Raw genomic sequence first — 20,724 nt, 5'->3', positions numbered from 1 at the left:
GTCTCCTTGGGCCGCCTGCTCCTTGGGAAGAGCCTTGGGGGCTTGTGGGACCTGGACAGCTCATCCCCTCTCTGGTCCTTTTTCCTTTTCCCCCGAGATTAGCAGGTTAGGGGAGGTGGGCTCCAAGGTCCGTTCAGGTCAGTGGCTGTCCTAGTGCCCCTTCCCTGCACCTTTCTCCTAGTGGGCTCTCCTCAGATAGACTTTCTCTCTTTCAGTTTGATGTCATTGACAACATTATGTGTCTGGATGATGTCCTGGGCTTCATCAATCCTGAAACTCAGATGCCCAACACGGTACTGCTGGCCAGGGTGGGGTGGGTATGTCAGAGGGAGGAGGCAGAAGTTCTGTGGTGGCTCTACAGGGTCCTCACCTGGGCAGAGCCCTATCTTGCCACAGAGATGAGAGTCATCTCTGTCAAATAGTGTGACCAGAGCCCACGGCCCAGCAAAATTATGACTCCAGAGAGAGTTGCCTAGCATGCATGCATGATGGGGCTTCAGTGGGGAGTGGTGGCTGGGCAGTTGGGGAAAGCTCTCTGAGTCGGGGGAGGGGTGTTGGGGAAGGGGCAGGAGGTAGTGGTGCTGGGCCTCAGCAGAGGGGAGGCAGGGAAAGCACTGCTGGAGGGGAGCAGTGTGGCCTTGAGCTGATGAATTCCTTTGGGATCTGGGGCTTCCCTCTTCTACAAAGCATAGGGCGCTGTGGGGACAGGCCTATGTCCCTCACCCCATGGGACAAGTGATAGGGGGCTGGCTTTGTCCCCTCCCTCCAGCACCCTCCTGGCAGTGTGAAGGCTCTCTGGGCCTCCCGGGCAGAGGTGAGGTAGCAAAGGGAAAGAAGCCAGCCTTAGAATCAAGAGGCTGAGCTTCTGGCTTTGGCTGTGACCCTGGCAAGTCCCTTAATTATTCTGAACCCCAGTTTTCTCAGCAGCATAATGGGGATGATGCCGTCTATGCGCAGAATTGTGGGGAAGTTAGATAAGGCAAGAATGGGGGCCAGTTCTGCACGGGGTGACGGATACTCGCACTGAGCAGGTGCAATTGTGGGTGTCCCTGCCCCTCGGGCCTGAGCCCTGTGACCCTGACTCTGACCCCAGCTCATGCCCCTGAGGGGAAGCCCCCTAGATCTTGTAGTAGGAAGTCGAAGAGTCAGTCCCGGATCCCTGCTGCCCTGCAACATTGCCTAGGGCCTTGGTGGGACGCGTTGGGGCCAGCTAGGTCTGAAACCTGCTGCCCACTGAGCACTGAAGGCTTGGAAGAGGGAGAGGGCCAGAGGGCACAGTGTCTGGTCCCCTCTCTGGTTTCCGTGTATCTGGTGGGGTGCTGGTGTCCCACCTAGGCTTCTGGGCTCGTGATTTGCTCTGTGGGGTTCCTGTGGCAGGAGCTGGGTAATCATTCCAGAGCTCTAGTCTGTCCCTGCCAGGCCCCTGCTCTACCCCACACTGGCTGCCCATTACAAAATGCCAGTGTCTTTGCAAGTCCGATCTGGAACCCGCGGCGTCCCCCGCGCTGCCCACATCACACTGTCTGCTCCTGCAGCTTGAGCATCTGGGGACGACCACCAGCTCTGTCCAGCCCTGCGTCTTTGCTCATCCCTCTCCACCCCTGCCTCCACCCCTGCCTGTCGTGCTCCTCCTCCTCCTCCTCCTCCTCCTCCTCCTCGCTTCTCTGCTCGAGACCTAATTCACATTCCACACCCTCCAGAAACCTTTCAGAAACTCCAAAATCGATTAGGTGCTTCTCCTCTGGGCTTCCTAGTGCCTGGGACTTAATCCCCTCATCTGTCACCCCTCAGGGCTGTGACCCGGTCTGATTGCTCTGCAGGCTGGCTGCTCCTGGAGGGCAGGAGCCACACCTTCCTCAGCCTCCACCCCTAGACTTTTCCATGGAATTACTGGGCGCAGAGGCCCAGGGTGGATTCTGACATCCTCGAGCTGGCTGTGGGGACTTTAAGGCTCAAAGTGGGGCGTGGGGGACCCTGTACGGCTGCCCCTGGGTGTCCGTGGGATGATGGGCCCTGGACAGGGGCCCCCCTGGAGAGGGGGCTGCTCACCGCATCCCTCTTCCCACTTCACCCCACAGTTGCCCCTGTCTAGTAGCCGCCTGAACGTGTACAGTGGTGACCCCCAGGTCACTGCCTCCCTGGTGGGTGTCACCAGCAGCTCCTGCCCTGCCGACCTGACCCAGAAGCGAGAGCTTACAGGTACCGCCTCCCTATCTCCCAGTGCCCCAGCTCCCCATTCCTCCCTCATCTTCTCCTCCCTCCCAGCTCCTCTCTCCTTCTCCCCCAACATCTAGATGCGGAGAGCCGGGCCCTGGCTAAGGAGCGGCAGAAGAAAGACAATCACAACCTAAGTGAGTCCCGGGCCTGCGCCTTCTCCCGCCTCCCTCTTCCCTGCTCTCCTTGCCAGGGCTGCCTAAAAAGCCTCTCTGACCTGAGCCTCAGGTTGAGGGTAGAGTTTACTTTAAAAAAAAAAAAAAAAGCCTCTCTTAGAAAGGCTTCCCTCCCAGAGACCTTAAATCCTCTGTTGGTGAGACTGAATGGGTCCAGCACTGCTTTCTTCCCACTGGCCCTTTTTAGGAGGGGATGGGAGAGGGGCCCCCCTGGGGGAAGCGAGATTCATGAAATCCCCAGGACTTCAGAATGAATGGGTTTATCATATCAGATTGTTTCCTTTAGGGCGTGGAGCCTGGGAACGCTCAGCCCTGTAGGGGGGTGGGAGTACTGGCTGCTTTGCTGTACTGGTGATCTGGTGATTTGGCCTTGAAGAGCCCCTTGGTGGTTCTGGCCTGTGCCCGGGATCCTCATTCCCATAGCAGTCGCTTCTGTGGGTCACTCATTCCTTCGCAGAAGGGCCAAGGCATCCTCCCTGGGCTGGACCCTTCTCCCTGGTGGGGTCCTCCTCCTCCTAATTGCTCCCTGGGGATTTGTTACCTTTAGTTGAACGGAGGCGGAGGTTCAACATCAATGACCGGATCAAGGAGCTGGGAATGCTGATCCCCAAGGCCAACGACCTGTGAGTGGTTTCTTGTGTCTGGGGCTGGGGGCGGGGCAGCAGCAGCTGATGCTATTTTCTGTACCTGGGGATTGTTGGTTGCCGGGGATGGGGGAGGTGGTGGTGGTGGCTCCTAAGAGCTTATGATCCATGAGGGGAAAGAAGATTCCGTCCTTCACCCCAGTCAGAACAGTTAGGCTGGGGTCAGCGGGAGGGGGGCTTCCTCAGTGAGGAGTTATGCTGGGAACCTTTGGACTTGGGCTGGCACAGAGGGGGCCCAGGGCTGGGAAGAGTGAGAGTGGAGGACAGGTGCGGGTTTTGGAAGCAGGAATGGAAGGCCTAGGGAGGGAGGCTGCCCTGAATTGCTGGTTTGCATGAGATTCGTGAGGTGGGTTGTGGCAACCAAGTCAGCTGAGAGGGTCTGTTCCGTGCAGATGGAGAATGGCCTCCACAGATCGGGGTTGGTTGCGTCTGGGGTTTGTGGGCAACATCGGGACAGGCAGCAGAGGCTTCTGGAACCCAAGCAGGGTTTTACTTTCACCTGTGGAGCGCATGGCGAATGCTTGGGCACTCGTCTGAGCCCGAGCCTCCGCTTCTGCCCGGCCCACAGGGACGTGCGCTGGAACAAGGGCACCATCCTCAAGGCCTCTGTCGACTACATCCGGCGGATGCAGAAGGACCTGCAGAAGTCCCGGGAGCTCGAGAACCACTCTCGGCGCCTGGAGATGACCAACAAGCAGCTCTTGCTCCGCATCCAGGTCTGGCCCCTGCATTTGGACTTCTTGGGTGGCTCTGACTCCTGACGCTGGCCTGGCTCTTGACCTTAGGGGCAGTGCTTACACTTCTGAAACTGGGGGAATGGGAAGGATGCCCGTGAAGAGGGAGGGTGGACGTAATGGTTTGCTAACAAAAGATCCCCAGTGACTTTGAGCAACAAGGACCAGCTAGAGGTTCTATTCTGTGAGCCCTTCTTTCTGGGACCAAGGCCAGTGGATGGAACATCTAGAGCTGGCTCTTAAAGCCACATGCACCTTTTAAGGTGACACTTGTTGCTTCTGTTCACATTTCCTTGATCAGTACAAGTCCACGCCTACACCAAACCTCAAGAGGGATGGGAAAAGGCAGACCTACCGAGTGGGGAGGTAGGGAGCTAGAACTGTTTGGGGGAGCATGAAGTCTTACCACTGGGGACAGACTGAAGAACAGGGCTTGAGAGACTCATGCCTGCCACCCGGAGCTGAGGGTTCTAATCCTGGCTGTGCTCAGGGTCTCTGTCTTCTCTGGATCCGAGGCTGGCCATCTATACAGAGGGCACACGGATGGGAGCTTGTAAACTTCTCTGTCTCTCATAGGAGCTAATACAGCTGGCATTACCATCCAGCACACATGGCCATACTCCAAGAGAAAAATCAAAGTTTCACAAAAGAGCCCTCATTCTTAATAGATGCAGTGCCTTCTGATCATTTCTATTCTGGTCGTCTAGGCAAGTCTGTTTCCGTGAAAACAGAAAGAGAGAGTGAGCTGGTCAAGACTCACTACAGTGGTTTCACAACCCACAAATGAGTTGTGACTTGTAGTTTGAAAACCCCCCTGGTCTAGACTTTAGAGCTGTCCTCTACCTGCTTCCCCATGAGCCATGCTATGGTCTTGGGTGCCACAGGGGGAGTGGCAAGGGCTGCGGGGTGGGGGGGAGCTGGAGGGCAGGGTAGCTGGCACACATGGGTGTGTGCCCCCAGCCTTCTTTTTCTGCTCTCTCTGCCCGCCCCCCACTTGCAGGAGCTGGAAATGCAAGCTCGAGTACATGGCCTGCCCACCACCTCCCCGTCAGGCATGAATATGGCTGAGCTGGCCCAGCAGGTGGTGAAGCAGGAGCTGCCCAGTGAGGAGGGCCCCGGGGAGGCCCTGCTATTGGAGGCCGAGGTCCCGGATCCCGAGCCGCTGCCAGTTCTGCCCCCCCAGGCCCCGCTGCCCCTGCCAGCCCAGCCACCTCAGCCGCCGTCCCCATTCCACCACCTGGACTTTAGCCACAGCCTGAGCTTTGGGGGCGGGGGCGATGAAGGGCCCCCAGGCTACCCTGAGCCTCTAGGGCCAGAGCATGGCTCCCCGTTCCCCAACTTGTCCAAGAAGGATCTGGACCTCATGCTCCTGGACGACTCACTGCTACCACTGGCCTCTGACCCTCTCTTCTCCACCATGTCCCCTGAGGCCTCCAAGGCCAGTAGCCGCCGGAGCAGCTTCAGCATGGAGGAGGGCGACGTGCTGTGACTCGGGCGGCCGCCATGCTGGGGAACAGGGGCGGACCTGGGGGCTGGGAGGGCCGGGGCCACCTCCCTCCCACCCCTCGGGCTGCACTGTGTGTGATGTAGCCAACTGCCCTGCCTCACTCCTTCCTGTTGGCCCCCTGTTTGGACTTAGTGCCTGCTTGGCAGCCTGTGGGGGCAGGCTCAGTACCTACCTGGCTCAGGACTCCCCAGGGATCGCCCTCTTGATGGGGCTGGGTCTGAGTAGGCCTTCAGCCCAGGTCCTGGAGGTGAAATCATGAGGGGAAGGGAGGGGACAGGTGTGCTAGGGGTAAGAAGAGGTCCTGGGAGGGTTCTGTCTTCTGGGTCTGATCCCCGCCCCTGCTCGTGAAGGAGGACATGTGAGAGCAAGGGGGTTCAGGAAGTTCCTTCTCCGAGGCAGCGACTGGTCCAGGGAGTGCCCAGGCCTGCCTTTCTGGGACTCAGATGGCCACAAGTCTGTCCTCCAGCCTGGCATCCCCACCCCCCTTTGGTGCTAACAGCTCTCTACCAGGTGGTGTGAGGGCGGGGGTGGCCGGAAGAGGGGGCGCTGGGTTCCTGTTCGAGCGTGGGGTCACTGCTGGAAGAGCAGCTCTCTCCAGGCTCCCCACTTTGTGCCTTTAGTAAACACTGTGCTTTGTACCTGCTTGTCCTGTCTCTTTGGAGGGGTCTGGGGGGGACACAGCTGGAGGATTTAACCCAGTGCACACCATAATGGATTTAGAATTCAAACGCCCCTTGTGGGGGTCAGGGTAGGGGGAGACAGAGAGGGGGGAACAAGCCCATCACCTGGTTTCCCCCACCTCTCAGACTTGCCTCAAGGGAAGCTGGAGATGCAGCCCACCTTAGGGGGCTTGGGGACTGTAGGGGTCATTGTCCCTCCTTGTGGCCACAAGATGGCGCTGCAACCTCGCTGGTTCGCACCTCCAGCTGTGGCCTGAGACAGCTGAGCTGGGTGATGTGAGGGAGCTGGTTGCTCAGAAACCAAGTCTTCTGTTCTCAGCTGCTGCTTTGGGGCACCCTCAGCTCAGACTGCCCCTGGCCCAGGGTGGGAGGGCATGTTTCTCCTGTCCCGAAAGCCTGTTCTAGTGGTCACCCCTCTACATTTTTCTCCCACCCTGGGTGAGTGGACTGACACCTGCTTGAGAAGGTCCAGCTGCCTGCTCCATGGCAGCAGAGCTGGCCCCTCTGCTCTTGGACAGTGTCTCTAGCAGGACAGGCTCCTTAGTAACTGAGGAGCTGAGTCCTCTGGGTTTAGGGAAAGCAGGACCCAGTGGAAATAATTTGGGAGGAGGCAGGAGTCCCCAACTCTGGGTAGAGTCACGGATGTGGGCCCTATTCCCTGCTCTGGCTCTGTCTGCCAGTGAGGACTCAGCAAATCCTGTCCCCTCTCCGGGCTTCTGTTCCCATGTGCCTCTGCTCTGAGATCCTGGGATTTTATGACCTCACCCAGGAAGGGGAGATGGGCTAGGGGCAATGAGGGGCTGAGTGGCAGCTTCTTGAGCCCCAGCTGTCTTGGGGGAGGGAGAAGAGGGTCTTTTTGGGCTTTGCTTAGTTCTCTTCTGACTTCCCATAGTCTTCAGTCAGAGACCAAAATGGTTTTCCCCTCAAGGGGCCCTGAGAAGCCGAAGGGGCCTAATTAAAAAAAATTAAAACTCCCAGGATAAAAGTGGCTAAGAGGGCAATTTCCTCCGTGCAGAACTGGAGATCAAATCAACATTGGAGCGATTAACGTGTGAGAAGAGAGGAGGGAAGGGAGCTGGGCATGTGGGTGCTGATGGCGGCTGGACTGGCGGAGGCTGCAGGATTAATCTCAAGGTCAGATGGAGCCGTGGATGACCTTGTGGAGTTTGAGCCAGCCAAGGGGCACTGGCATCGCCTTCCAGGGGCCCCACCCCGCTGCGGGAACCATCCCTACCTTAGGAGCCCTCCCCCCCGCCCCCCACTCAGCCCCTCCTGGACTCTCACTGGGAGATAGCTGATGGACACTGGAGGGGGTATAGGGGTCTGGGGACTCCCAAGTCAAAATGAGAACTCTTTCCTACTCCGTTCTTCATCCTGGGGATTCAGTCAATGGAATGGAGATCTGCCCTTCTGGCTCCTCATGCAAACCCTCACGACTGCTGTATTACACCCCATCCGCCTGCCTGGTGGCTTCCGGTCCCCTAGGTGCTTCGTTCAGAGCCACCACTAGCAACCCGGGAAGCAGGGTCTGGACCCGCCTTTGGGCCATACTGAGGGTGTGAGGGGTTCTGACCACAAGAGGGCGCCACAGGGCCAGAACCTGGCCCCTGCGGGCGCCCATTAGTGGGGAATAGTGGAATCTCAGCTTCATTGTACATTCCAAACTTTGGGCGGGGGGTGGGGGGTGTCCTGCCAGTTCTGCCGGTTTGGTTAGGGCAGGCACAGGTGCTACCTCCAGCATTTCAACAGGCTACCAGCAAGGGTTCCTGTATATGTTTTTAAAAATATTTTATTTATTTATTTGACAGAGAGAGAGAGAGACAGAGACAGAGACAGAGAAGGAACACCAGCAGGGGGAGTGGGAGAGAGAGAAGAAGGCTTCCCGCTAAGCAGGGAGCCTGATGCCGGGCTTGATCACAGAACCCTGGGACCATGACCTGAGCCGAGGGCAGACGCTTAACCGACTAAGCCACCCAGGTGCCTCGAGGGTTTGTGTATTTGAGGCTGGCCTGCATGACCCTTAGCTTGTGGCTGGAACAGAGTCAGGCCCACAGCTCCGGACTGGTGGTTATGGACATCTCTGACTAAACAAGAGGGGAATGCTTTCATTCAGGCTCTTTATTGGTAGACAAGCCCCTCCCAGACTTCTGTTCCACGAGGGGGAAATTATTTTTTATTTTTTTAAAAAGACTGTATTTTATTTATTTGACAGAGATCACGAGTAGGCAGAGAGGCAGGCAGAGAGAGAGAGTGGGGGTGGGGGGGAAGCAGGCTCCCTGCTGAGCAGAGAGCCCGATGTGGGGCTCGATCCCAGGACTCTGGGATCACAACCTGAGCTGAAGGCAGAGGCTTTAACACACTGAGCCACCCAAGCACCCCGGAAATTATTTTTTAAAAGGTAGAGTAGGTAAGCGGGCTGCTGTGAAAGCACAGATGGACCCGTCCAACCCCCTCATTTCACTGAAGAAACACCACCTCAAGCCTTGAGAACAAGCCTTGGGGTCTGGGAAAGGGGTCCCAGCTAGGTGGGGGAAAGATGAGATGCTGTCACACCCTTAGGTCCCATGTGGGGCCCCAAAGTGGGAGGCGAGGTTTTGGGCATGAGGATACCTCCATTCTCAGCTCCACTTCCCGTGTCTGTCTGTCTTTCCCCACCAGCCGCTGTCTTCTCGCCTCCTTGTACCGCGAGGCGCCTGGGACCCGAGTCCCACAGGCTGAGACGGACACATTCGCTGGTGTGAACACACAGGAGAGTGGCTTTCCACTGCTGCCTTCCATGGAGACCTCCCCTTCTGGTCATTTGAACAGATGGCCAGGAGTGGATGTGGGCCCTGCTGGAGCCTGGTGGGATGGCACTGGCTCTCTGTTCCTTAGTACCTACGTCCTCGGTGTCAGGGCGTCCTGGACATCTGGTAGCCCCTTGCCCGAGGCCTGCTCTGCCACCTCTAGGACAGGGCTGTCTGGGAAGCTGGAAGTGGAGCGAAGCTTAGGAGGGAGCAGCAGGACCTCAGAATGTTTTCTTTGGGATTTCCATCACGCGCTGCTCCTTTAAATTGAGATTCTTCCTTCACTGCTTGGAGAACTGACTTGGATAAGAGTCCAAGACACACTCTGGATCCCCCCCCTACCACACAAACACATAGCCCCCCAAAAGGAACCCCAAGTGTGACACTCCTGCTCCTAACCCATGCCCCCTTCCCCATCTCAGAGCCCTCCCCCGCCCCTCCCGGCCACCTGGCATATCAACTAGAACAGCTAGAAAGAGCCCCTTGGAGTCAGCACCTGTCCTTCACCTGCTGGGACCCCCACTTCTCAGGGTCCGGCCCCCACCCCCCTCTCCGGCTCCTTTAGCCACATCTTTTTTCTTGGCTCTCTCTTTTCCGAGGGGGGCAGTGGAATTTATACAATATTTAAGCAGCCAGAGCCGAGTCCGGGAAGATATTATTAATGTAAAAGGGACGGGCTGCAAATGCTTTTGGACCTGGTTACAATTAGAGGGTGATTTTTCTAAAGGTCAATGAATTCAGATAATATCCACAGGGGGGAGAGAAATTTAATACCTTTTTAGTGAATTAATTAATTATAATATTATATCGGCTTGGGGTTCTTTTCCAGAGTGATTAAGGGAGCGATCCGTCTTCGGTGAGGCCGGGGAGCGGCGCCTGCCGCCAGCGAGGACCCTGTCTCGGGGCTCAGGATGGGGCCCTCTTGCTCCTCTCACCCCCACAGCGGCCGGGGAGCTGGAGGGGCTGGCAGGCAGCAGGGGAGGCAGGCGGGACCTGGGCCAGGGGAGGGCGGCCACAGTCACTGGCAGTGCCCTTTCTCCTCAGCGCGTGTCCACAGGCCCAGCCCTCCTCCTGCTGCTTTTGTTGCTGAAGAGCTGAGGTCTGGGTTATGGCCTCCTCCTTGCCACTGGGAGAAACCGAGGCCCACAGGACTCAGGATCTTGCCTGGATCCCTAGTAAGACAGACCAGGGTGGCAGAGCTGGCTGGAAATAACGGGAAGACTGCCCCACCCCCACCGCACCTCCCAAACCGTGCCTTCTGGAAAATCTCTTCCACTGGCCAGAGGCCTGTGGAGCTGCCTGTGAATTCCCCATTTCAGAATGGCACGTGCCCAAGCCCTGCTGGTGCAATGGAAATGCCCCACAAGTGCTGATAAGTCAAGTTGCTGCCAGGCTTGGAGAAGGAATAGCTCAATTTCTGTCCCCAGGGGGACCTGAAAGCACTCCACCTGCTGGTTCATTCATTCATGGGATCAATCGTTCATTCACACAACTCACCTTTGCGGCACACCTGCTCTTGTCCTGCCGCAGGTAGACCCAGACAGCCCTTCTCGAGCCCCCCACCCACCTCGTCTTTAGCCCCGGTTGCTCAGTGGCCTTTCATTCGTTCAGCACCCAATTTGAGCAGCCCCCTGCTGGATGCCAGGGGTACTCAGGTGGCTAAGGGACAGCCTGTGCTCTCTAGGAGCCAGTCCCCGGGGCAGGTGAGGGCCGGGAGATAGCCACAGGAACAATAGACTGACAAGATGAGGGAGGGGACATTCTCACAGGACGTAGCATGAGAAGACCACCCATGCCCTCCACCCATGGGCCCAGGCAGGCTGATTGGAAGACTGTCCCAAAGGCCACCAGGTTCTGGGTCTGGGGAGGCAGGGGGCAGCAAAGCCGAACAGGCCTGGTTTAAATGTGGGCTCTGCCAGGCCTTGCTAGGTGATGGGCGGAGAGGGGGAGGCCTCCATGCCTCAGTTTCCTTTCCTGTAACGAGGGATTGCAAGATCTAAAGGCTCTTGAGGACATAAAGGAATAACTGAAAGGAAGTGATAGGCCCCAGCGTCTTGCCCATGACGTGGCTCCCCACATCACAGCCTCAGATGGCCCTTGATGGGGTGCATGGGTCAGGGCCCAGCCCTGCTTGTGTCTTTCCTTTTCCCTCATGAGCTGGTGCCAGCAAAAGTCCCAGCCTGGAGACCTTTCCCGGGCAGGCGGAGACCAGCCTTCCTCTCCCCTTCTCGCTCAGCCCTGCATTTCCCTCCCCTCTCCGTCCCTTCCCACTCCGTGCCCCCCTCAGCCCTGGCTGCCCCTCCAGCCCCTCCCCCACCCTCTCCTCCCTCTCCGTGTGCAGCGGGCTGGGGAGGGCCTTCCCATTGTACTATCTTTGGGCCCTAAATTAAAATTGATGACATCTTGAAATGAGCAGTGAGGGTAATTTTGCTTCTGAGCCGGGATGCTAATGAGGCCCCTTAATGGTGCCAACGCGGAGCTGACGGGTCGTGTGTCACGCGCAGCGGCGAGGGGGGTAATGGCCGAGGTAAGTGCCGGTAATTACACCCTGTCTCGCTGTATTTTGGCAGGCCTGGTGGGAGAGCGGGGGCTCAGTCACTGCCAGCGGGGCCACCCCCCACCCAGCGCGGGCCTGACAGCCAGAGATACCCCCTCCACCCCAGCAAGCCCCTCATTTCCAACCCCACCTAGGACAAGGGGCCAGGGGCGCAGCTCCTGCGTGCTCAGACAGTGCGTGACCTGGCACACATGGTCCCACGAGTTACAGTCACATCACTGTGCGCCCCCTCCCGCCTCTTCACCCTCCCCTCCTCCCCCCCGCAGCTTGGGCACGCACCCCTGCTGTGCATACAACACTCACTCACACACTTGCTCACCCACATGCCCCCCATACACTGCACACTCTGTGCACACACATGGATGCATCCTCAGGACACACACACATATGTGTGCACCCAGCACACCCTCCAATAGCCGTGCATGCAGCCGGTGCCTACTGTGCAACCGGCCTGTGCTCTCGGATGCTGCTGGCGCTCCTCTGAGATAGGTGTTCTATTCTCTCTTGATAACTCAGACCCTGAGCTTCTGGAGAGGGAGCCACTCGTGCAAGATCGCGCAGCAGGGCTTGGGTGGAAGCAGCTGCGCTCAGCCTGTTTTACTGGGCGATCTTGGCCTCTGCCACCTTACCTGTCATATACACTTGCCCTTGTGCCTCTTAATGTACAGACACACATGCACACCTGCACATGAACACATACCTAGCGCACACATCCCGTGTCTCCTCCATGCACCCAGATGCACCTTCTAGTGCGCTGTGCAAACACCACTGACACATGTGGGCACGGGTGTACTTAGCACATGCATGCAGATATACACATGTGTGCGCATGCTTAGATATATAATGGTCACACTCCACACACACATGCTGCCCTAGCCAGGAGACCACTCCACACTCCAGCAGCTCAGTTTCCAAAGAACAGGACATGAGTGCTATTCCACTTCCCTCTGCAGTATTGAACAGTTGTTATGGCAGAGGGACAGCTACATAAAGGAGCAAGATGCCCCCTCCCACGACCCCTTGCAGAAACACATGCTGGGTGCACACACACAAGGGACACATGCGTACACACTCCACACACGCAGCGGGTAGCCTTCAGACACGTCTCTGCCGGCACACCATACATGCGCCATGAACACACATGGACAGACCTGGGGTGGGTCCCTGAGGGTACCTACCCGTGAAACCAGAAACTCTGCAAAGCCCGTGGGTACTTGTCCTTGTCATCTGTATATCCTGCCTACTGCCCCCCCTCCCAAACGTTTACCAACCTGAGATTATAGCAGAGGATAAAAGGACAGACTTTGGAGTCTGCCTGCTTGGGTCTTTGGGCTGGGTCCATTACTTTACTTGCGGTGTGACCTCGGGCAGGCTACTTAACTTATCTGTGCCTCATTTTCCTCCTCTGTAAAATGGGGATAATGATGGTGTACCTCCCACCTGGTGCACCTAGCACAGGGATGTGGTGAGGTTTAAAAGAGTTAACAGATGTAGAGTAGAGCACTTAGCACCTGGCATACAGGGAGCCCCGGGGAGTGTGGAGGCGACGTGTACCGTTAGGACAATGGTGCTCGTCAGAATATGATAAGCACTAAGGAGTGGGCAGCAAAGGTGGAAGAGGGAGTGCCCACCTAAGGCTGGGGTGGCCAGGGAGGGCTTCTTGGAGGAAGAGAGATTTGAGCTGGGCCTTGAAGAAGAACTGTAGCCCCCATTTACTGAGCACCTACTCTGGGCTGGGCCCTGCCGTAAGTGCTCTGTATGAATTAACCCTGTGAGTCCTCTGTGACCCCTAGGAGGTGGGTCCTGTCACGTCCACATTACGCGGAAGGAGAAAGAGGCACAGGGAGATTTGATAACTTGTCCAAGGACAGGCTGGCATAGGTAAGAGGAGCAGAGGGCACGGGAATTCCTGGTGGGAGAGCAGCCCGTGTCAGAAATAGAGCAACAGATGGGAGAACACCCCAGAGGGCTTTCCTTGACACACTGTAACAGTTTCCAGATAATGAGAAGCCGGGGAGCATCTGGAAGAACGTTGTGACCTACTTGCTGTGTCTCTTGCAGTGACACCAGGGATGTGGCGGGGGTGTGGGAGGCTGGTGCTGCCCACAGTATGCGAAGACTGGGGCAGCGCTGGGCATCTTCACCCTCTTCCCCTCCTAGGACCCAGCTGGGGAAGGAGTGTGTCATCAGAGCATCTTGGCCCTGGACACCAGGTCTGGATCTTTGGAAGGGGACCTGATAAGGACTCTGGGAGGGCAAGAAGCTGTGGGAGGAGGTGACAAGGGGCAGTGAGCAAATCTCTGTCCATCCCACCCCGAAGGTGCTGGTGCCCCAGGACTCCTCAACAAGGAACAAGCTGCTTAGCAGGGGGCCCGATAGTCCTTCTGGCCTGGTGCCCATCAGACCGTCCCAGGGCCCGACAAGCTGCTCTGCTCAGCATCCCTGAAGAGATCGTTGATGTTTCCTCCCTCAGTGTTGGCAAGAGGCTGTATCCTGGTGGCGTCTGTTTCAATACCTAAGGCTGGCATAAGTGGCCCAGCCTCTACTAGGCTCTCGGTTCAAGCACTTTGGGACCCTGCCATGCTGTCTCAGATCTCGAGGCCGCTGGCAGAAAATGGAGAGTGGAATCTGTTGCCTCTAGTCGGGTAGTTCTTTGGATGGTAGGCTTATGCCCCTCCGTTCCTTGGCCTGTGTAGGAGCCTCTCTCTTACTCACTCCCAATCCACTTGTCACCTGTCCAGCCTTCTCCCCCAGTAGGCAGCCTTGACTGCAGACACAGGTGCTGTTCTCTCAACACAGGTCCCTCGGCCATGCGTTTGCTTATACTTTCCCTGTAGCCCAGTGGGCCCCAGCCCCACCCACCCGAGACCCAACTCAGAGGCCACACTCCCCCATGAGTAACCTCTGCCCCTCCTCATCCCACAAGGCCCTTCTTTCATGACATCCTCATGCCAACCAGGAGAAGCGTGAGAGGAGCATGGAGGGGGTGGCCACTGGGGGGTCATATAGTTAGTTGTCCAGATCGGGGCACTCTGAGAATGGAAGAAGTCACTGTTAGTGACATTAGGGCATCAGGTGAAAATGGACTGTTCTAGAAGAAGCCAGATGTGTGTTCCTACATCCACACACAGTGTCACTCCCCTTCCTGTCCACACCTCCGGTAGGATGAGTTGGGGTCTCTGTGTGTCCCTGAGGGGCAGATAGACTTGGCTGCTGAGAGGACCTGCTTGGGATCCAGAATAGGCTGGGGGCAGGGAGGGTCACATCTGGGGACAGAAATGTGGGAGAAGGAGGTGACATCTTAGAGACAGGGAAGCTGGAGCTCCCTGTAAGAATGGCTTGCAAGGGTAGACCGTGGAGAGGAAATCTGAAGAGTAGGAGAGAGGGGTAAGGGACCCCAAATCCCAAGCTGCTCTCCTGGAGGTACCGACAACCTCCATTACAGAAAACAGCAAATGCTGACTTTGTGGCTGGCTTGGCAAAGGCAGGCTCTCTTTCCAGAGCTTCTCAGGCATTAGCTCCTCCAGTACTCAGCCAGCCTAGCGGGATGAGGTAGGGTGGGACTATTCTTATCCCCATTTTATAGATGAGGAAGCTGAGGCATGGAGAGGTTGAGAGTGACTTGCCCAGGGTCACACAGCTAGGAAGGGCAGAGCTGGGACTAGAACCTGGGCAGCCTGTCCCTGCTCTTTGAGGGCCCTGCTCCGGGCTCTACAGAGAAGTTAAGCTGTGTTGCTGGGGACAAATGGCTCCACGAGGACTGGCACCTTTCTACTCCAGGTCCCCATTTGGAACACTGGGGCATCTGGGACATTCCACAGGAGGCCACGGGACCAGTGGGCAGTAGCTTGGCTTTGGAGTCAGACCCAGGTTTGAAGCTGGGGCCAACACTCACCAGCTGTGAACCTCTCGGGTGCATGTCCCCCCTCATGGAGGCTGCCTCCTCATCTGGAAAGCACCTGCTCCGTTGGGTGTGAGAGGTTCTAGATCTAAGCTGTGGAAGGGAATGGGCGCAAGGTGGGCATTTCATGACTGCCGGTTCCCTCTTCTCACTGGCCAAGATGGGCCTGCCCTGGGGTCCCCTCACCCCAAGGTGGCTCCAGAACACACTTCCACCCTGATATGGGCCAGGGGTTTTAGAGAAGAAAGGCTGCAGGGTCTTGACTCCAAGGTGCTCAAAATGGTAGAAGTTGGTGTTATTTATATTCTCACCAGAGAGGGCGCCAGACCTCAGGCCCCGGCAGTGGGAACTATTCCTGCGGACACCTCCAGCATCATCAGGATGGGCTCAGGGGCCAGGCTGGGGGGCTGAGGCCTGCCAGAGGCCTCTTAGGTGCCTTAACTGGTAGGTCCTAGAAAAGGGGAGGGAAGAGGGGAGGCTGCTTCCTAATGAACAATTAGTGTCTGCTGTATGGCTAATCATGTGGTTCCGTGTAATTAAGAAGCTAATTAGGGCTGTGTCAATTAAGGCTTAATTAGTCCCCTCTTCGGAGAAGCCTGAAAGACCCTCATGCTGGAAGCTTCTGGAATGGAAGATGGAAGGGGGAGGTGGATGCAAAGAGGGTGTGGTGGGTGTGGAGGGTGTGGAGAGAAGCCCCACTTCCTGTCATACCTCCTCCAGTTCTGGGATCAGTGACTTATAGCCCACTGGCCCTACCTGCACTGGCTCTGATCATGGAGATTTGGGGGCCCTGTGAGGCTGTCCCTCACTACCAGTGTTTGGTCGCCCCAGAGCGATGACACCCCTGCATGGCTTCCGTGGAAGTGGGCCCTTCAAGCACTGTACTCCATTCTCCACACCTGTTTTAAGGTAGCTTCAGCTGCCCCCCCCTTGAGGAAAATGAGGACACTGGGACCCAGAGAGGTTAAGTAACTTATTCAAGGTCACACAGCCAGTTAAGCAGCAGATCTGGGATTAAACACCAGGACGGCCAGACTCTGAGAACTCCTCTCAAAATCGAAGCCAGAGAAACAGGTGCATGGCACGCAAGGAACCACACATGACCTCGGACCCTTTGCCCTTGCTGATGCTTCCCCTTCGCTCAATATCTGGGAGGCTCATGCCTGCCCACTGGTTCAGGTCTCCACTCAAATATCAGAGAGGCTTCTGTGATCATGCTCTGTCCCCAGTGCCTGGGACAGAATAGGTGCTCCATGAGTGTCTGTGGACCGAATGAACGAACAGACCTGTCGTCATACCCACAGTGACCCAAAGCACGCTGGACACAGGGAAGGTGATGGATAAGTGTTTCCTTCCCCTTCCCTCCTCCACTCTGCCTCCCTGCCCCCACCCCAGCAGGGCTTCCTTTGGGAGGCTCTGGATCTCAGCCCTGGAGATGGAAGGACCAAAGCCTGGAAAGGGTTGGACGGCATTCTGTATCTCTGGTTACACTCCTGCACCACCTCCTTTCCAGAGCCTTCTATCACTGCTTTCTCCTAATTTCTCTCTTCTCTGACCCCCACCTGGGCACCCCATTTTCCCCTGTTAGTCGACCATGACCTGGCCGGATACAGAGCAACACTGGCTACCCCCTGCCGACAGGAGGCTGCGGCTCGAGCTGCCTCGGTGCTATGCGGGACAATGGGGGCCCTTTCTGTGTGTCCACATGGAGGTCACGTGGGACGACAGTTGTGTGTGGAGTGTCGTGCTCCGCAGGTTTCCCTCTCACCTCTCAGCTTCCAGCCAGCTGTTTCCAGGGCTCCCCAGCTCCCTCCAACCTGTTTCACACCCTTTCTGGAGGGGTCCCTTCTCCAACAGCTGGGCAGCATCAGAGCTGGGGGCCAGAGCTGTCCACAGCCTTCCCTCCCAGCACACAGAATCCCCCAGCCCTGAACCTTTCCCTTCCGCCTTGTTTCAAACTTTCAACGACTTTCTTGAAATATAATTTATGAAACATAAAATTCACCCATTTTAAATGGACAATGCAATGGTTTTTCGTATATCGAAAGGGTTGTGCGATCATCGTCATAATCTAATGTTAGCACATTTTCATCTCCCCAAAACAGAACCCTGGATCCATTAGCAGTCACTGTCTGACAACACTGATCTCTTTTCTGTCTCTTTAGGTACATCTATTCTGGACATTTCATAAAAAATGGGATCGTTCAATACATGGTCTTCTTTCATTTAGCATACTGTTTCCCCCACTCTTTCTACTATTATAAATAATACTGTGATGGACATCAGACCTTCAGGACCATCAGACCTTGAACATAAGACCTCAAGTACATCTTGAATAATTTCTTTAAGGTAAATTTCATGACCCTTACGTGAAATTGCTATCTCAAAGGAGGGGGCGTTTGATTTGATCTATTTCTCATCCCCTTCTGTCTTCACTATCTAATTGGAGCCATTTGGGGTCACCCCCCTTTTTTCTAGTCCCTTTTCCTTCCCCCCTGCTACCACCTCCTGCCTCCTTTCACCACCCTTGGTCTCCATCCTCCAGATTTTGTCATGACTTCAATTTCTAGGAATGTCTTTGCTGGATTTTCCCCCAATGCTTATGGGAAGCCCACACTCCTTGGTGGTCTTTGACGCTTTACTGCCTCCTCCTTCTCTCCCTCTTTCCTCCTTTTCCTTCCTTCCTTCCTCGAGGACCTCAATAATTCCACCAGCCCAGCCCACTCATCTGCCAGAGCTGCCCACCTCTGACCCTCTGCAATGGCTTCTGTTGGCTTCGCCTCAAAACTCCAAGTTCCCAGACCAAATACCAGTGGCTCTGTGCAGCTGTTCCTGATTCCTCAACCCAGAAGCATGGTCTCCAACTTTGGAGCAATGCAGGGCATAGGATGCTGGGTAGGATCACACCTCCTGCCAGGATTCCTCTGCCCGATGTGTGTAGGATGGTGATTCTGGGCTAGGACAGGCAATAAGCCTCTAGCTCTAGCTGTGTTTGGTTGGAGACACTCAGCATCATCACTCTGGGGCCCCTGGTCATCAGCGCATTTCAACAATCCTTTCTAAGCATTTTCTGGAAGCCGGGCCCTGGGCTAGGTCTGGAGACAGGAGCTAAAGAAAGACAAACGTTTGCCTGCAGAGAACCTACAGTTTAGTGGGAGAGGAGACAAGTAAACAGGCCCTTGGAACACAGGGTGGCTGCTCGTGCTACCCCCGAGGGCTGGCCCTAGGGGTGGGCACAGAGGAGCCTCTGCCTTCTTCACTTCCAGCCTCATGGTTGACCAGCAGCATCAGCAGCAGGTGCCGGGGAGGGGGACCCAATGAAGAGAGGAAGCAGAGGGATTAGGCTGGAGGAGAGGAGAGAATGAAACACAGAACAGAGATAATTGTTCCCGTTTGACAACTTTTTCTAATTAGGGACCAATTATGTCCTCAGGTATCTAATTGGGGTCCTGGTAGATTCTCTAATTTGCTAGGTAATTACTGGCCAGTAATTCTACCAGGATGAAATTTGGGGAAGAAACACGTTTTCACAACATTTTGGTTTTCTCTATCCTGGGGGCTTTGTCCAGAAAACAAGCTGGATATTCTGAGCACCCTCCTCTGCCTCCCATTTCTCAAGGCTTCCACTGGTTGGGTGTCCCCTTCCTGGTCCCTGATCTCCAGAGCTGCCCATCCTGGAAACCACTAGCCAACACCACAGGATTTAGGGGTCATCTGTATTTTTGCCTTTTTAGCATCCGTCCAGCTTTTTTTTTTTTTTTAAGATTTTATTTATTTATTTGACAGAGAGAGATCATAAGTAGGCAGAGAGGCAAGCAGAGAGAGGGGAGGAAGCAGGCTTCCTGCCAAGCAGAGAGCCCGATGCGGGACTCGATCCCAGGACCCTGAGATCATGACCTGAGCTGAAGGCAGAGGCTTAACCCACTGAGCCACCCAGGTGCCCCCATCCAGCTTTTGATAAGAAAATTAATAAGTGCCAGGAAACTATTCTAGGACACACACACACACACACACACACACACATTTATTTAATTCTATATGGAGATCACTGTGACCCCCATTTTATAGATGGAAAAACCAAGGTACCAAGCGGTGAGGTAACATATAGAAATATGACATAAAGAAATCATCCAAGATGTGCTTCAAGGTTTTATGTTCAAAGATGTCCATAACGATGTTATTTATAATGTCCAACAGGAATGGTAAAAGGTAGAACCAGAGAGTCTGGCTCTCGAGGCCATGTGCTCAGGGATGGTGCCACACTGCCCCTCACCACAACGTTGTTCTGCCTCAGTTTCCTCTGGGACATCATTCCTTCTTCATTTGCTCCAGTGGCTTTATTGAGATACACACTGGACATTTATTGCATATATTTAATGTGTACAATTTGATAGAGTCTGTTATATGTTTTCACCTGGGAAATTACTCCCACAATCAAGATAGTGAATGTATCCATCCCCTCCAAAAGGTTCCTGTGATCCTCTGGAATCCCTCCCTTATGCTCCTCCCTACCCATCACCCCTCACTCCAAGGCAATTACCAGTCTGCTGTCTGTCACAACAGATTAGTTGGCATTTTCTAGAATTTTCCCTAAATGGAATCACTCTGGCTTCTTTCAGTAGGCATACTTATTTAGAGATTCAGCCATGCGGCTGCGTGTCTCCATACCTGATTCCTGTTTGGCGCTGAGTAACAGTCCATTGTAAGGCTCTATCGCAGTTCCTTTCTCTATCCACCTTTTGAGAGATGTTGGGTGGCTTCAAAGTCTGGCTGTTGTAAATAAAGCTGCTGTGAACACCTGTGTACAAGTCTTTATATGGACAAGCTTTCATTTCTCTTGGGTAAATGCATATGAGTGGAATGGCCATGCCATGCGGTGGGTGTATGTCCAACTTTGAAAGAAATTGCCAAACTGTTTTCCAAACGGGTCACATCATTTTACGTTCCCACCAGTAACCTCTGAGAATTCCAGCTCCTCCGCTGCCTCCAGAGTGTTTGGTCTGGCCAGTCTTTCCCTTCGGCCATTCTGATGGATATATAGTGATATCTCCTAGAGACTTTTAAAAAAGGTTTTATTTATTTGTTTTAGAGGGAGAGAGTGTGTGCAGGCAGGGGGAGGAGCGGGCAGAGGGAGAGGGAGAAACAATCTCCAGCAGATTCTATGCTTCGAGCAGAGCCCAACGTGGGGCTCTATCTCATAACCTTAAGACCAGGACCAGAGCCAAAACCAAGAGTCAGACGCCCAAGTGGCTGAGCACCCAGGCGTCCCTCATTGTGATTTTAATTTTAATTTCCCTGATGGCTAGTGATGTTGAACTTTTTTTGATATGTATATTTGTCATCTATCTTTCTTCTTTGGTGAAGTGTCTCTTCAAACATTTTCCCACCTTTATTGGGTTTCTTGTCTTCTCTCTCTATATTTTTTTTAAATTTTATTTATTTATTTGACAGAGAGAGAGAGATCACAAGTAGGCAGAGAGGCAGGCAGAGAGAGAGAGAGGGAGAAGCAGGCTCCCCGCTGAGCA

The 20,724-nt window shown here is 55.1% G+C and overlaps 1 protein-coding gene across 2 annotated transcripts in view; it reads left to right on the top strand.

Moving 5' to 3' along the window:
- Nucleotides 1-5,912, top strand: part of TFEB (transcription factor EB) — a 54,176-nt gene extending 48,264 nt beyond the window's left edge. For both annotated transcript variants that reach the window (XM_080805841.1, XM_080805842.1), the window contains 6 exons: nucleotides 216-293; nucleotides 2,079-2,199; nucleotides 2,295-2,351; nucleotides 2,938-3,013; nucleotides 3,603-3,750; nucleotides 4,769-5,912. In XM_080805841.1, the coding sequence (XP_080661967.1) occupies nucleotides 216-293; nucleotides 2,079-2,199; nucleotides 2,295-2,351; nucleotides 2,938-3,013; nucleotides 3,603-3,750; nucleotides 4,769-5,257 (969 nt within the window). In that variant the 3' untranslated portion in view covers nucleotides 5,258-5,912. The remainder of the gene's footprint in view (nucleotides 1-215; nucleotides 294-2,078; nucleotides 2,200-2,294; nucleotides 2,352-2,937; nucleotides 3,014-3,602; nucleotides 3,751-4,768) is intronic.
- Nucleotides 5,913-20,724: the final 14,812 nt, after the last annotated feature.

This window comes from Martes martes (assembly GCF_963455335.1).
Source record: "Martes martes genome assembly, chromosome: 6".
Classification (NCBI taxonomy): Eukaryota; Metazoa; Chordata; class Mammalia; order Carnivora; family Mustelidae; genus Martes; species Martes martes.
This window is presented reverse-complemented; position numbering and strand designations above follow the sequence as displayed.